This window comes from Denticeps clupeoides, chromosome 6 (assembly GCF_900700375.1).
Source record: "Denticeps clupeoides chromosome 6, fDenClu1.1, whole genome shotgun sequence".
Taxonomy (NCBI): domain Eukaryota; kingdom Metazoa; phylum Chordata; class Actinopteri; order Clupeiformes; family Denticipitidae; genus Denticeps; species Denticeps clupeoides.
This window is the reverse complement of record NC_041712.1, coordinates 2824262-2840992: the sequence shown is the minus strand read 5'-3', so window position 1 is coordinate 2840992 and position 16731 is coordinate 2824262. Positions and strand designations below refer to the sequence as shown.

General features: G+C 41.2%; 3 protein-coding genes across 4 annotated transcripts; 2 read left to right on the top strand and 1 right to left on the bottom strand.

Annotated features, from left to right (window-relative positions):
- Positions 1–328: 328 nt before the first annotated feature.
- Positions 329–6314, top strand: sumf2 (sulfatase modifying factor 2). The gene is made up of 9 exons (XM_028983952.1): positions 329–468; positions 1259–1409; positions 1493–1607; positions 1698–1742; positions 2760–2910; positions 3476–3531; positions 5002–5086; positions 5866–6007; positions 6111–6314. Exons 1-9 carry the CDS (start codon positions 411–413, stop codon positions 6208–6210), a joined length of 903 nt encoding a protein of 300 aa, XP_028839785.1. The 5' UTR covers positions 329–410; the 3' UTR covers positions 6211–6314.
- A 2105-nt stretch (positions 6315–8419) lies between these two features.
- bicdl2l (bicaudal-D-related protein 2-like) lies at positions 8420–11426 on the top strand. Its single transcript, XM_028984938.1, has 6 exons — positions 8420–8765; positions 9002–9118; positions 10202–10354; positions 10439–10509; positions 10600–10720; positions 10936–11426. The coding sequence occupies exons 1-6, from the start codon at positions 8469–8471 to the stop codon at positions 11230–11232; spliced, it is 1056 nt and encodes a 351-aa protein (XP_028840771.1). The 5' UTR covers positions 8420–8468; the 3' UTR covers positions 11233–11426.
- Positions 11427–11557: 131 nt separating this feature from the next.
- abhd11 (abhydrolase domain containing 11) lies at positions 11558–15402 on the bottom strand. 2 transcript variants are annotated; one of them, XM_028984939.1, is made up of 6 exons: positions 15161–15402; positions 14628–14763; positions 14043–14216; positions 13712–13882; positions 13081–13262; positions 11558–12446 (listed from the first exon to the last, which is right to left on the bottom strand). In XM_028984939.1, exons 1-6 carry the CDS (start codon positions 15292–15294, stop codon positions 12311–12313), a joined length of 933 nt encoding a protein of 310 aa, XP_028840772.1. In that variant the 5' UTR covers positions 15295–15402; the 3' UTR covers positions 11558–12310. The 2 variants fall into 2 exon arrangements, with proteins under 2 accessions (XP_028840772.1, XP_028840773.1); XM_028984940.1 differs by lacking the exon at positions 15161–15402 and having other exon boundaries at positions 14043–14220; positions 14628–14764.
- Between the last annotated feature and the right edge of the window lie 1329 nt (positions 15403–16731).

Here is a 16731-nt window from a genome sequence, read left to right as displayed (position 1 = left end):
CCCCACGCTGCTCCCCTGGTGCTTCTCATGGCTGCCCACTGCTTGACTTAGGGAGATGATGCAGTTTTCAGTACAGACGAGATGCTTGCATGCTGTGCATCACAATGGCAAAGAAAACCCTCGTGGGAAAAACGTGGATGACATTGAAATAGGGGAAGAGGGTGGCTGTGCATGCTGAGGGATGGTAGAGGAGATTCAGGATTGCTGTCATCTGTGAGTCTTTAGAAAATACTTGAAATTTGCTGTGCGGAACGATTTTTAATGAAGTAAAAACACCTGAGGCTGATGCGGAACCGCGTTACGTAGGAAGCGGTTTCCACACGAGCCCATATCGACGACGCACAGTTTGTTATCAACCGGTAACTTGGCGAAGTGATGAGGTGACATCCGATGCTCTTCGGACAGCAGTGATGGACGTGAGGAGAACTCTGCAGGTGTTGTCCCTGCTGGCTGTGTCCTGCGTGGATGGTGAGTGGGTGCGGTGCCGATTAGAAGTGGTCGATCTGTGCTGCATGTACGCGGTGATTGGGAGTAACAGGTCACATGTGACGGCCTAACGTAGTTTAATTACCAAAATACATCATTTTAATCCCTTTCGATTATTGAAAGAAATGTTTAATATTAGTATTTATATTATTTTGCATGTTTTGATGCAAAACAACGTCCTTTGCTAATAGCTAATGCTTCTGATTGGATTTCCTTCTTTACTGTTTCTGTTGGAGGGAGTGTCAGAAAAACAAACACACTCCATTGTAGGAAATATAAAAACATTTCTGACGCTTCAGACACAAAAACACATGGCCATGGGGGGGACTCTCAAGAGAACTCCCCCCGTTATTAAGTTCACAAGCATATTTATACCACTGTGGGTAATGAAGGGTAGGAAAACAGGATCACGCAAGCTTCGTCATAGGCGCCTGGACAAGGACACCAGAATCTGTCTTGTGTACAGCATAACACGCTTGTTGGGAAGACATCTTAGCCTTGTACATCACCAAGGTTTAAAGTGAGATACAGTTGTTTTCTGACTGTTCCATGACCAAAGGTAAAACACGTGGAGTGTCCACATTTCTTCCCTCTACACCAGGTTAAGACTACTCATTCATAGATTACAAAAGTAATAAAATGTAATTAGTTACATTACTTTTATATGGTAACTCATACATTTTAAATTGCAAGGTAATCTGCACGTAAATTTTTTTTTACGTTCTTGTTCATGGCCAGTATGCATTGTATGAAGAGCAGTTCCTGTTGACAGGTGTTGAAGAGATGGTTCTCATACCAGGCAGCACTCTGCAAATGAGACCTGCGGACTCCCAGGATGGACGAGATGGAGAGTCACCTGTGAGAACCGTGACCGTCAAGCCATTTAAAATAGATAAATACCCTGTCACCAATCACGACTTCCGGTACATCTTAATCGCTTTATCACACGCTTTATCGCAGCAAGAACCAGTCTTGTTTGTAATCGTATGTTCACGCTCCTCTGCAGGGAGTTTGTTAGGGCAGAGAAATACAGAACGGAGGCCGAGACGTTTGGCTGGAGTTTTGTGTTTCAAGATTTTGTTTCTGAGGAGTTGAGGAGCAAAATCACCCAGAAAATTGAGGTTTGGTCCTGATTCTAGAAATGAATGAATCCATTGTTGGTCTCATAAGAAGACAAAGTATGTTCTGATCTTTCTGTGGTTTCTGTGCAGTCAGCACCATGGTGGTTACCAGTGGAGAAGGTCTTTTGGAGACAGGTAAAGTCCACTTTGTAGCATATATCTTGAAGTTGATGTTATTGTCATTTCAGCTACATCGTGAAACGAAATAATGTTTTTCCGGAAACTGGTGCTACATGTAACATTTAAACAAAGTTAAATACTGACATAAAGTGGTAGTAGCCTAGTGGGTAACACACTTGCCTATGAACTAGAAGACCCGGGTTCGAATCCCACTTACTACCATTGTGTCCCTGAGCAAGACACTTAACCCTAAGTTGCTCCGGGGGGGGACTGTCCCTGTAACTACTGATTGTAAGTCGCTCTGGATAAGGGCATCTAATAAATGCTGTAAATGTAAATGTAAAGTGCACGTGTGCAACACAGACAAACTGGCAGTGCAAGAGTTACATTTAACAAAAAGACATGTAGACAACAATGGGGCAGTTGTAGCCTAGCGATTAAGGAAGCATAATCAGAAGGTTGCTGGTTCGAATCCTGGTGTGCCAAGGTGCTACTGAGGTGCCACTGAGCAAAGCACCGTCCCCACACACTGCTCCCTGGGCGCCTGTCATGGCTTCCCACTGCTCACTAAGGGTGATGGTTAAAAGCAGAGGACGCATTTGGTTGTGTCACCGTGTGCTGTGCTGCAGTGTATCACAATGACAATCACTTCACTTTCAATGAGACAAAGAGCACTAAACTAGTGAAATGAATAATAAATGTGCAAAATGGAACAGTGCATTAATAGATAATATTACATTCTTGTCCTGTTCGAGATTCATATACTGAATGTCTATGCTGAGGAGGCCATGTGCTGGAGATACAAATAAAAACAGATTAAAACAGGGAGAACCTCAATTCCTCCATGTGTTCAACCACTTTTATTGTTTCTCAAAATGAATTGATGACTGTACCCAGAATTCACAAGGAGGTGTACTGTGCTGCTGATCTTTTTTCTGTTAGGAGAGAGAAAGACAGTTTTCAGTCCCAGTCGCTGTGGACGCTGTCCAGACCTTTGTGGACAACTGGTAATTATGTCTGTTCTAATTCCAGCCCACTGGTCCTGGCTCTGGTATTAAGGAGCGACTAGATTTTCCTGTGGTGCAGGTGAGCTGGAATGATGCCCTGGCCTTCTGCAAGTGGAGTAACAAGAGGCTTCCGTCAGAAGAAGAGTGGGAGCTGGCAGCTCGAGGTGGACTAGAAGGTTGGTCTGCCTGTACTGGCCATCGGTTTCCATAACCGTCGGAGCCCAGTACAGGACACTGAGCGCTGTGTTGCCCCTATATGACTTTCAAAGTATAGTCATGTTTTTTCTTATGTTCCTGTTTCTGCATCACCCAAATACTTCATTTACACCAAAAGAGATCAATAAAACTTCATACTTTATTGATCTGCCAGTACCAGTTATACAAAAAAACATAACTTTGTATACATTATGTGCATAATTTGACTTACTTTGGAGTTTAAAACTCTTTGTTTTAAGTTTCCCTGGGGAACTGGATCAAAGTGGCTGTAATTCTGCACCATGACTGAATTTCACAAAGAGACTTGAGATACAGTATTAGGGGACATTAAGACCTATATAAAATTAACAAAATAAGTAACAAAAACTTTTTTTTTAACTTATTGAAAGTTAAAATTAAGTGAGCTTGTCCAATAAACCATTTCTTTATATAATGCTTGTGTAGTATTGCTGCTCATAATATTGTCAGTTGTTTTCATACATTTTGCTATAAAGTTAACATGCTTTTCTTATGCTGTATTTTTAGGGCGCACCTACCCATGGGGGAACAAGTTTCTGCAAAACCGGACAAATTTATGGCAGGTTAGTTGAAAGACATTATATGTATAGAAAATGATCATCCTTTTCACTCACTGCCACACAACATGTTTTAAAATCCTTGTATGTGCAATAAAACAAATGTACAATAAATTAGGTTATGTACAGGCCAAAGGTTCAATGTGTTTTCTTTATTTTCATGGCCATTTACATTGGTAGATTCTCACTGAAGGCATCAAAACTATGAATGAACACGTGGAGTTATGTACTTAACAAAAAGTGGAGACCTGGCCTCCACAGTCACCGGACCTGAACCCAGTCGAGATGGTGAGCACCATTTCAGGTGACTACTTCTTGAGTCTCATCGAGAGAATGCCAAGAGTGTGCAAATCAGTAATCAGAGCAAAGGGCGGCTATTTTGAAGAAACTAGAATATAAAACATGTTTTCAGTTATTTCACCTTTTTTTGTTAAGTACATAACTATGAATGAAGACGTGGCATTCTCTCGATGAGCCTCAGGAGGTCGTCACCTGAAATGGTTTTCCAACAATCTTGAAGGAGTTCCCAGAGGTGTTTAACACTTGTTGGCCCCTTTGCCTTCACTCTGCAGTCCAGCTCACCCCAAACCATCTCGGTTGGGTTCAGGTCTGGTGACTGTGGAGGCCAGGTCTCCACTTTTTGTTATGTACATAACTCCACATGTGTTCATTCATACTTTTGATGCCTTCAGTGAGAATCTACCAATGTAAATTGTCATGAAAATAAAGAAAACACATTGAATGGGAAGGTGTGTCCAAACTTTTGGCCTGTACTATACGCTACTAGTCAAACATTTGGACACATTTCATAAAATTAATAATCAGCATTTGCTGTGATTGCAACATTTCACACACTTGTCTTATCTGCACCACCTTAAGTTTCCAACAGTCCTGAAGGTTTATACTGAACACTTTCTCATCATTCACTCATGTTAATCAGTATCTCATCAAGCGGCTTTTGATGATAGTGAATAGTGAACAAAGAAGCCATAAATGTTAAGAGGCGACAAAGAAGGCTCATCCAACATACATACTTTCCCCTGATACAAGAAATGCTAAATATGTTTCTTGAATTGTAGTAGTGCATTGAATTCTTCAAAATGACATCATAATCTCCATAACCACCACAGAGTAGGTGAATCCAAACCATTGACTGATAGTGTGGCTAAGTCCAACAATTTTTTGGGTGACATCTTGGGACTTGTGGGGTATGCCTAGCTGGATTTCTAATATTATGTGGTGCTTTACACAGCAATTGTTTTCAGTTCATTCACTGTTTTATGTTATAATGTGTCAAATGCAGTATTTATACTATAATGTACAATTAGAATTTTATACAGTGTTTCAAAATGGTTTTACTTATTCATCTACACATTTAAATACATTAATTTTTTTTGCAAAAATGAGTGGTGCAATTAATGAAACAGACACTGGGATTGAATTTACCATTTACTCGATTGATGTCTTTATCACCAGGGCCCATTTCCAGATGGAGATCGAGCAGAGGACGGCTTCCATGGCGTTGCACCAGTCACAGCCTTCCCTCCTCAGAATAACTATGGTCATTATTAAAATACACACAAAATATCCCAATATTAATGAAGTTCATCTGTTTGAATCACATTCAAATCTGTTGTAGTTATTACTATTTTAATAATGGTTTTAACTGTCAAGTCATTAGCATGACTAATCCAAGTGTAAGGATCTGACTGACTTTACCAGATACCAGATCATGATGCTACACCACAGGATCAGAGCATCTACACTTACATTTTACATTTACAGCATTTACCAGACGCCCTTATCCAGAGTGACTTACAATCAGTAGTTACAGGGACAGTCCCCACCCCACCTGGGGCAACTTAGGGTTAAGTGTCTTGCTCAGGGACACAATGGTAGTAAGTGGGATTTGAACCTGGGTCTTCTGGTTCAAAGGCGAGTGTGTTACCCACTAGGCTACTACCACCCATCTCCAGTCCAGCATTGGCTCATAATCTACTCTTCATTTATCTATCTACTGAAAAAAGGAGTGACAACCTTAGTCTCATTTATGTGTGTCAGGGATGGATATTTGTCCATCTGCTTCTATCCAGCTACTGCAGGACAAACTACTGATGCCTTTAATACTGGTCATGGTAGAAATGTCCAAATACAGTACAGGAAAAAAAATGCAACTTGGGTCTTTCATGTATGGGGTTTTTGCTTCGGCATTTACCACCTACAGTAGACACCCCTTCATGGTAACGGTATTTTCTGAAAAAAAAAGGTGGGTGTAATGTTTATTATTTTAGTTTAACTGAAGAAAATCACTGTTTATGTGCATAATAATTTATCCATTAGGCATGTTTGATATGATGGGAAATGCATGGGAGTGGACAAGCACACCTTTTCCGGGAGCTCGTCCCATGTATGTTCTGCGTGGTGCTTCTTGGATTGACACGGTTGATGGTTCTGCCAATCACATGGCTCAAGTAAACACCAGGTAAGCATCTCTACAATAATGTAACTCTAGTTTAGTTTCAACTTTTATCATTGCAGTATAGGCTCTGTTTTAAAATTCTTTTTCATTATTTCCATTTCTCTAGAATGGGGAACACACCAGATTCAGCATCTGACAACCTGAGCTTCCGGTGCGCAGCCAGTCAGAGTGTCTCTAAAGGAAAGGAAGTGAAAACTGAGCTGTAAAGAATACATGAACATTGTACAGATTTTTTTTTGTTTCATGAAAACCTTAATTGAAATTATTTTTCTTTAACCTTTTAATAATAAAGAGCTTTTTAAATGTGAAATATTGAAGCTTCTTTATTTCACTGACATTACACTCGATATTTGACAGTGGAATTTGTTTGTGTTTGTCATCTAACATTATATGGAATAAATACAGAATGTCATTAGACAATTCGCATTAATTATCATGTGAATCAGGGACCCTTAAATGGTTTACATTATTATTAGCTATATTCCTTTAAAATGGCTATAACAAAACCACTACTAAAGAAACCTACTCTTAAATTACAGATCAATTTCTAACATCCCATTGTCCAAAATTCTGGAAAAGGTGGTAGCACCTTTTTTTCTTTTATTAAAATGCATGACATCAGTCTGACTTTAGACAGAATTATAGTAGATTTACTGTAAGTACTACATGACCTTCCATAATCTGCTTTTTTATAATCTCTCTCTTTGAACATAACAGTCAATTAAATCATCTTGAAAAATTAGTTAGTCAGCCTGGTTCAAATCCTACTTATCGTATTACTTTCACTTTTTTGGACTAAGCAATGACTACTTTGCAAAAAATGTTATTTTCATTGTACATGCTATAAAATAATTCATAGGTATGGCACAAAGTTCCACGGTTATGCAGACAACACCCAAGTGTACATCTTTGTAAAGCCTGATGGAGTTCACCACCTCTGGTATTCTGGTTGCTGTTCCTCAGACATCGCTGAAAAATTGGGGTGTGACCTTTGACTCTGATCTATTATTTGACTGTCACTTTCAAAATATTTCCAGGATGGTGTACTTCCACCTAAGAGATATTGCCTAAGGTTAGGAAGTTTTTCTTCATCTCAGACTACTCTTGGCTAACAGAGAACTCAATTTTTTCCTCTGAATAAGCTCCAACTTGTTCAATACTGCCAGGATTCCTATAAGCACAAGATGGTACAAACACATTACACCTGTACGCCCGTACTGACAGCCCCAAATCTTCGGAACAACCTCTGAAGGAATATTCTGGAATCAGACACAGTTTCAATATTTAAATCCAGACCTAAAAACCTACTTATACTGTCAAGCTTTTACCAACACTCCACTCATTATTAGTAATGCTACAGTGCTGCCAGAAATGTTTAGCCCTCAGTTCCTTTACTGTCATACTAGTTAAATTAATACTGACTCCTACTAATACTAGCCTTTTCTGTTTTTTTTTTTTAATCCACTCCCATGTGGATGGTAAATCTCTCCTGATGGCATGACCTTCATGGATTTCCCTGTTTGACGTTTACTACCTGGCCCTTGCAAGTCATCTGCTGATTCCATCTGATTGTCATCTGCTAGGACCTCAATACTACATCATAATACACAACTCGACTGCAATGACCTCTACATGCCATCATTTCCTGGATGCATTTCTCTCAACATTCCAGGGTAATTGTGTTGACCGGAGGAGGATGGCTTCCTATCAAGGCTTCTTCCTGTTTCAGGTAGTTTTTCTTCTTGCCACTGTTGCCTTTGACTTGCTCACTGGGTTTGAGTGTGGGGCCTTTAGTGCTGTTCCAGCGAATATGGTAAGAAGCACAGTATAAATAAAAATTGATTTTTGTTAATCTGCATGTTGGTCTTGGTAGTGGACGTGGTCCTGAGATGTATACATCAAGATCATGTCTGTGGTGTCCATTGCTGTACCCCGTGTACAGGGGTATGAGGAGTGTAGAGAACTGAGGAAAACGGAGATGAAAGGAAGGAGGGGGACGTCACGCTGTGTTACGTATGAACAGGAGGGGGTTTAAATCATTCAGAATGAGGACGCTGTATAAAAACTGTATGACAGAAATAATTCCACAATAATTAACAAAGTCTGTGTGGGTAGTTCCTCCTCTCCAAGATATATGTAAGCAGCATGTAGTCTGGTTTTGTATTTGTTTAATTCACTAACTCCAGTCTTATATAGTGCTGTCAAAATTGGGCCCATTTTTTGAACATTTCCAAGTTGAAGACCTTTCAGGCAGGACTAAGAGTGATGTGTACAGTTCTGTGGTATGGTAACAATGAAGGTATGACGAACATCTTTACAAAAACCACCAGAACGTCCACAGAGCTGACATCACAACACACATCTGATGGTGGAAAGACAGGAAAAACACGCGTCACAACATTCCTGCAGCCCTGCTCTCTCAGGTCCCGAACAGAGCAGTGCTCTCGTCATTTGGTTTTGAAGCATGGAGGACACACAGGATACCGACCTGCTCTGTGTCCCAGAACGTGGTTCTTCCACTTTATCCACCCTGGCGAGATTTCAGCAACTGTCTGTGGGCAAAGAGAATACTACAGTTCTCCAGGGACCCGTGGAGGTGGAACATGCAGAGAAAGAGGTGGACACTGTGGGAGACCTGGTGTCAGAGCAACTCGGTGCAGGGGAGAATATGGCAGGACCGGCCTCGCTCCATGACCTACCAGACCTGCTGTGGAGTGGAAGCCCCCTCCGCCGCCGCGTCTCCAGCCCTGTGTGCAACACTGTAAGTGAAGGAGCACTTTCACTGCCTTCAGCTAGAGTCATCCTGGAAATGGAAATAAATGTTTTTTTTTGTTCGACTCCACTTGCGACCCTGCAGTCCTGCAGGAAGCCAGTTGAGAGAATACAACAACTGAATTATTTAAACTACTGCTACTACAAAGCTGCGTTTCTTTAAAGCAAGAGTGTGAAAGTGTTGCTCTCTGCGAACATTGTGTCTGTGTTGATGCGGGCCTGAAGCTGAAGGAAGTTCGGCGCGAGGTCGAGCTGTCCCGCCGCCGCAGCCTGAAGCTGAAGGCCCAGGTGGAGAGGCTTCAGGGCCAGGACGGTCCGGGATGGAGTCAGCACAAAGAACAGGTAGGAAGACCAGCGATTAGACAGCGTGATCAGCGATTGGAACAGGGCGTGGCTTTGGAAAGCCCTCGAAAAACCTGTTTCAGTTTAGCATTACAATTCATCCTGGCTCGTGTTACATGCTTAACCCATCTAACATGTTGCGGGTTTCTAAAGGTTTCTAAAATAGTTGTCCCTTCATCTATATTTTGGCTAATTTATGCACCTGATGCTATTCATGAAATGAGGACGCTATGATGTTTGGTGGAAAGAGATTTGGTGCTAGAAATTCTGAACACAAAGGGGGTGGAAGAGATGCTTTTCCAGACTTTTCTCTGTTCAGCACATGATGCAAGTAGATGCATGAAAAAGATACCAGGCTTGCTGAATAAACACTACACACAACAACATAGAGAGATTTTGAGAAGGTCGATTTCACACATTTGTTCATATTAATGAACAAACACACACACACGCACAGAGCACTCACTCACACATACAAGCATTAGAAACTATTGGAATGGTTGGGTGGTAGTAGCCTAGTGGATAACACACTCGTCTATGAACCAGAAGACCCGGGTTCAAACCCCACTTACTACCATTGTGTCCCTGAGAAAGACACTTAACCCTAAGTTGCTCCAGGGGGGACTGATTGTAAGTTGCTCTGGATAAGGGCGTCTGATAAATGCTGTAAATGTAAATTCATAATGACAGGTTGCAGCCATTTGAATTATGAGTGTAAAACATTAAACACATTTTTGAAACATTAATTTAAGTAGTAATGAATGACACAGGAAGAATTGAACTATTTCCAAAGCACGAAGTGCTATTTAACCAAGGAGAAGAATAGTTTTGTATAGTTAGTAAAACCTGTAGATCAATGTGTCTCCATGACATGGACTTGGTGGCATAGAAGCTTCCACCTGTCTGCTAAAAAAGAAATGATGTGTGCCGGATTGAATCAATATGGGATGCGTTTCATACAGACATGGGAATTACACAACCTGTGGTATTTCTGTAGTAATGGCTGGGGTACAATACTTGAACACAAAAGACCATGAATTGACGAATCCTTTTGTTATCCTCTGACGCAACCTACTTCCCAAGGTAACGGAGGAGATTCGTTCCATTCTGAGGCTCCTGCTCCCTCTTACAGATGTGGATCCCAACCAAGCAGATGCCCAGGAGAGTCCCATGGACGCCGTTCTGAGTCAACTCCGAAACGTGGCACGGGCACTAGCCCTCGATCACACCAAACAAGTCAGTTGCAGACACACGTAAGCGGGTTTGCACTTTTACTTCCTACAGACAGTCGTAACAGAGCCTCTCCTCCGTCCTCCACAGGCGGAGCGAACAGATGGGGGCAGTGCCGTGCTGCAGCAGGCTCTCCGGGACAGAGATGAGGCTCTGGCCAAGTGAGTTGCTCCTCAGATGGAGGTTTGCTTCAACTGGCACATTCAAACAAGCTTTTTAAATGATTGAACGCTGTGATTTTTGTTGAGCAGAAAGTCAGCAATGGAAGCAGAGCTGCTTCGCAGCAAAACGGAGATGATGTCACTGAACAACCAGCTCCTGGAAGCTGTCCAGCACCGATTGGAGCTGTCTTTGGAGCTGGAGGCCTGGAAGGTACAGAACAGATAAAGGATAAATAGCGTCCCCACTTGTTTTTGCATGGATCTGATAAAATTGCATTGTTGTTTTGTTTCTGTTTTATTATTATATCTTTCTTTGTTATATCACAGTACCCACCACAATGAAAAGGGCTTTCATTTTACTCTGAATAGATGCCCATTGGATCCTAATCCCTTTTTGCCCCCTGCCTGGCTCTCTCTGACTCTCAGGAGGATGTCCAGCTGATTCTCCAGCAGCAGATTCTGAGCCAGCAACAAGAGGAACAGAACCAGAAGAAGTCCAGCCGCTTCCTTACATTCAAAAGAGGGAACAAAACGCCCCCAAAAGCCTCCCCATCTCAGTCCCCAGTTCCCATAACCCCTGTGGCACAACGCTGGAGAGAAAAGCTGAGACGGGGCAGAGCCAATCAGCTGGGTGACATCCCGTCACAGGCAGACCACAGAGCCAGCCAAGTGGCAGCGGGTGAAAGCGGAGAGAACACTTTCCAAACCATCTCACTGGAATGATAAAACCGTGCCTTTCCCATGCCATTTACTCAGATCTCATCCTCTGCAATTCCTCAATGAAATATCCATGAAACAGCACAGTGGTTTTGTTTTAGTTGATGTCAGTAAATTAATAAATGTTGGCTTCGATATAGGGTAACTCCTGGTTCTAATGACAGATCATTAAAAAAGCTGTATATACAGCTCAGACAGCATATTAGCGCCACAGAACATTGCATTCCTTGCTTTGGTTAGTACTTGTTCTGCCTCCACCGACAAATGTTTTGACTGTTCTGCCGACCATTAACAGCAGTCCTATTCCAAAAAGATAATTCATAGATACCAGTGAGTTATATTTTTTTAATATTAATCTCCATTACATACAACTGTAATATATTTCAACAACCTCATCAAAGCACAATGTACAGAACAAAAAAATAAAAAAACATTTTCAACAAACGGGAAAAAAAAAAAAAAATCACCACAAATATTCATTCCTGCCCCAATGATTGTGGGCAGTACACACAACAACCTACAATTACTGATGGCCACTTACACATGAACAAATATTAGATCCCCAAAGGGTGGCAGCTTTACAAAGAATCAGCAGATTTACATCAAGCCCTGATTTTGGTCTGTTCTCTCTGTGTGAACTGTAGCATGGCCAGTCGCCAATGCAAACATTTTAACATCAATAATTGCAGCATATATTCATCGAAATACTATATATAGTTATTGTAAGAAACAATACTTACACATAATATAAATGCATCTTAGTGTTATATATGTGTAAGATATAAGAGTGTTCACTGGAGGCATTGTGCTTAATGTTACACTGATGGGTATGTCAGGGTCTGGCTGGTGTTCACATTTTTTCCAACAACCACATCATTAAAGTAAAACTGAACGAAATGTACAATGAATGAGTCAGCTGACAAAAATGCTTTAACCTCTTCGAAAACAGAACTATGACAGGCATGCACATTAATTAACACTGATGAATGAAATAAGACTATTCTCTATTAGCAGAACAAGGTCAAACATTTAGTAAAACTCACTAATATCATGTGCTTAAAATATGGGCCATTTACACAGTTGACTATGACTGGAGGAAGGTGATTATAGAGCTGATGAAGTCTAGGGGCTTGTCAGCATGGATCCAGTGACTGGCATCTGGAATATACTGGATATCTGCGTTAGGGAAGAGTCGCTGGATCTCTGGGTAGTCCTCAGACCTGGGGACAAGGACAGGACTGAATTGAGACTCGCCAGCACAACTCTTACCATGGAGAGTTGTACTTTAGGGAACAGTCATTAGCAGCATTTGTACAAAAATTGATATGCTCATTTTGGTCGATAGTAATTTGGGTTCTTGGTGAGAATAACATTTTAATTTGATGTTCATAATTGATTTGGTACTTCAATAGATGCAGATCCTCTCTGTGGACTTTAAATGACACAATACACTGGCCGAGGTACCCAGCTCCTTTCAAAACAATATCTGTTCTGTACAGCATGGATTCCTCAAGATGTCAGGGCTGTTGCTTTGAGATTTTGGTCCAAACTTTTACAATAATTTTCATGACATTTCTACAGATTTGTCAGAAGATGCATCCCATCCTCTTCTACCACGTCCCACAAGTCATTCTAGGGAATTTGGAAGCAGTGACTGGAAAGCCAAGTGATGGTCAAATAAGCCTATGCTGATACAACATAGAGATGGGCCATGGATCCATGGTGTTGATGTTAAGAGTCTGACCAAACCAGCCAGTGTTTTTTCCAGTCAGACAGAGGTGTCTGAGTTTGTGGCTTTGTGAGATTGATTAGTCTTTAACAAACTGTTGAATGTCGATTGAGCGAATGCCTTACGTGATATAGTCGGAGTTGTTCCCACCTAGGAACAGGGTTGGACCATTGTAGCACTGGTTGAATTCTGGGAAATTCAGAATGTCTTCCATGTGGTTAGAGATAGCCTCAAGGTTGACCCTCCAGGCATAGTCACCATTCTGCTCCACCAGATTAGTCAGAAGAAACTGCCTCACAGTGTGTTCCTTTATAACAACAGACACACATGTAAAAGATTTAGCAATTTAGAACAAGCTGAGCAAAAAAAAACAACAACAACATTTTATACTTTATTTTAGCATTGTGTGATAATGTATTGAAATCATTGTGCATTAAATATTGCTTAGGATTGCACAATAAATATTATATTCATTAAAAATTTAGGTTTGACTCTTCAAAGTTCAGAAAAGCTTTTTCATTAAATAACAGACATTATTAATTACAGTGTGCAATAAAATTTTCAGAAAAAATATCCAACTAAATCAAAACATCAGCTGATTTAAAAAAAAATCTATAGAGCTGAAAGTTTAATCAAAGACGTCATGTGACGTCAACTTTTATTTTAGAATTCATACACATACAGTATGTGAACATTTAGTCAACGATTCCTGGTCTTTTTATATTGGTTGTACCTGGTAATGTTCTGCCAACTCACTTTAATGTGTTTCCGGAGTTGATCTTCGGCCAGTCGACGTGCTGTGGAGCGAGGAAGATTACCAGTAACCTTCACTTCCTTCAGTGCCCGGATGTAGGTGTGGAAGTTGGTGTGAACAGAGGTATGAGCAGGACTTATGTCCACCACAACCAACCGCTCCACTATATTTGGCTGGACCAGGATTTTAACAGGGTATAGTAATGAAGGGAGGGATACAAAAAAAAAAAAAAAAGAGATGAGTTATTTGTGTTGCTTGGTGATGCTCCAAAAAAAGTCTATATAGAAAAATATGAGAATAACTGCTGTTAGATCAGTTTGAATATGAGCAAACCTGTAAAAGAGCTGTTGTCATGGCCACCTTGCCTCCCATGCTGTGGCCAATCAAGACACATTTCCCAATACGCAACTGACTGAGTAAATGCTGGAGGTCATTGGTCATCGCCTCATAGGTCAAGATAGGACTGTGCGGGCTGTTGCCATGGTTACGTGCATCTACAGTAAGCACCTGACTGGACAAAGGGCAGTTAGGTCAAACTAGAATACACATGGGGGTTTTGAAATATATTCTAAAATAAAAAATTTGATATCATCATCTAACATGAACATAAGAGATGTTTGTCAAGTCCTTGATAAATGAAATAGTAAACTAGAGAGCGTTACTCTGATGTAAAAGAGTCAACAACTAGTCCCATTTGAAAATGACCTCAGGAAAAGGTGGATGCGATTTACAGAAGAGGTGTAAAATAAGTTCTGGAGGGTTAGCAATAGAATCTTTTGCTTTATGAAATAAACAATCCATAATTATGGTCATATGGTACAGCTTGGTATTAAAAATGAATGGAACTTCATTAACATGGGTCTGTATGTTCATTGTGCGTATAAAACGTCAACTGTAGAATATCTACAACAGTTTTACCTTCCTGCCCGTCCTCTGAACCAAAGACTTGGCGATGGAGTGAAAGTTGGATTTGCAGCCAAAGAGGCCATGGAGGAAGACCAGCGGCGTCTTCTCCCCTTTGCCATCAAACACGTCGTAGGTTAAGTTCACTGGGCTACGACAATACAATATTATTCCCATTAGAAACCAAAACCCTTACTGGACAGGATATTACAACACTAACCAATAATTAAACGTATGGCTGAAATATATTTTATCGCTCAATAAAACGAATTATCTACAAAAGCAGTAAAGTGACAGAATGCTGGTCACAATATAACCTGAGATTGTTCCAATTCTAGACGACCATGTCTCACCATGACACTGCACTACACAACCAATTTAAAACGACATGAAACCATGCGCAGCCTGAACAGTTACTGTCATGCTAAACAAGTGTTTATAATTCTGTCTCTCTCTATATATATACACATATATACACATCATATTTATATAAATATACGGCGACCACCCCGACTGTCTGATGGACCCGGGGGACGAGCAGGCAGCACCTGGCCGAGCCGCCGGTCGCGCTTCTGTCGTTACTGGCGCGGTTCATCCGTACAAGCCCGAGGCAGAAGCTCCGCGCCCCGGCCACGGACACCGGGGCCGCCCGCCTGCTCCACAGCCGACAAACCGCGCTCATGACGGTACGGACAGGCGCGGGGTGCGAGGGCCGGTTTCCAAAGCACAGCGCGTTACGCTCATCGACCGACTGTGGCGTGGAAAATTTCCGGACGTGCAGCGACGTCAGGCGCAGTGACGTCATACGCACGCTTACGTAACGCCCGGTCCCGAACTGTTCCAGCCCCGCTCCGCCTCCGGAGGACCCTGCGTGGGAGTCTGGAAAACTTCGCCCCGCCCGTGATTTTCTGTTTTTGTCCATCAGTGTTGCCAGACGTACGATAATTATCATATTTGTACTGTAATTTTACCCGCTGTACGATCAATAATTCCAAAAATCCCAAAATGTACCATAATTCCTACCCATATATCTTATGTGATTAATAGCAACTCTCAGAATGACAATCTTGCCAAAAATCCATTACATCTTTTCACTGGTTCTGAATAAACCACAACCGGCTTGGTTCAAATAATTGGACTCCATTTTAAAGATTTATATGGAAATTCAACTACAAATAAGTTTGAAAACCTTACAGAAACGTAAATGTTATAGTGGTCTGGAGCTTCCAATTTTTTATAATTACTTTAGTGTCACGTAATATAAAGTAATTGATAAGTATTCAAACACTACACACAATCAGTTAAATCATAATTGGTTGCATATCAAGCAAACGTTGTTGCATTAGACTATGTGATCTGCCCTTTAAACGATGTATCTGCTTTAAAAGCAGTATTAGCTCATCACTGTCAGCCTTGAGGGAATTTCTCCATGAAAATGGAACCTCACTGGTGCCATGCGAACTGACACGAATCTGGAACAACCCAGACTTCATGAAAAGGGTGGTAGTAACACACTCGCCTATGAACCAGAAGACCCAGGTTCAAATCCCACTTAATACCATTGTGTCCCTGAGCAAGACACTTAACCCTAAATTGCTCCTGGGGGGACTGTCCCTGTAGCTACTGATTGTAAGTCGCTCTGGATAAGGGTATCTGATAAATGCTGTAAATGAAAAAAAAAAAAAAACAATATGTTATAAAAAATTAAACTGCTAGAACATATTGTGCCAATACCTACTCCTCCAGCTTCTACATAACAGGGAGGCGGCTCTTCTTCTCCTCCAGCCCTGCACCTCTACTTCCCGGTGTGCCATTTCTCCCCTTGTACACGCTACATTAAATCCCCATAACACACATCCCGAACCCCAACAGAACACATTAACCCATAACATGGTGAACTATTTGCGTACCCGCAAGGCATGCTGGTCCCAACTCATGGCCGGTCTCCGCCACCACAATATTATTCATTACAATTGCCTAATTTCATTTGATAAAATAGTTTAAACTTATGGTATCGACAAATAAATACTTAGAATATCGGCATCTTAAATCAATAATACAAAGTATATTAAACAGTAAGGAATTAGATCTTGAAAAGTTTATTCTTGATCTTGAATTA

Bases quoted from the DNA above. Each gene is read 5' to 3' on its own strand.
- bicdl2l (XM_028984938.1), top strand. From the start codon at position 8,469: ATGGAGGACACACAGGATACCGACCTGCTCTGTGTCCCAGAACGTGGT. The intron at 10,510-10,599 runs GTGAGTTGCTCC...TTTGTTGAGCAG, and splicing joins AGAGATGAGGCTCTGGCCAA to AAAGTCAGCAATGGAAGCAG. The intron at 10,721-10,935 runs GTACAGAACAGA...TCTGACTCTCAG, and splicing joins TGGAGCTGGAGGCCTGGAAG to GAGGATGTCCAGCTGATTCT.
- sumf2 (XM_028983952.1), top strand. From the start codon at position 411: ATGGACGTGAGGAGAACTCTGCAGGTGTTGTCCCTGCTGGCTGTGTCC. The intron at 1,410-1,492 runs GTACATCTTAAT...GCTCCTCTGCAG, and splicing joins GTCACCAATCACGACTTCCG to GGAGTTTGTTAGGGCAGAGA. The intron at 2,911-3,475 runs GTTGGTCTGCCT...CTGTATTTTTAG, and splicing joins AGCTCGAGGTGGACTAGAAG to GGCGCACCTACCCATGGGGG.
- abhd11 (XM_028984939.1), bottom strand. From the start codon at position 15,294: ATGAGCGCGGTTTGTCGGCTGTGGAGCAGGCGGGCGGCCCCGGTGTCC. The intron at 14,764-15,160 runs GTGCTGCCTGCT...GTATTGTCGTAG, and splicing joins GCGACCGGCGGCTCGGCCAG to CCCAGTGAACTTAACCTACG. The intron at 13,883-14,042 runs GTTTGCTCATAT...ATCCTGGTCCAG, and splicing joins TGACAACAGCTCTTTTACAG to CCAAATATAGTGGAGCGGTT.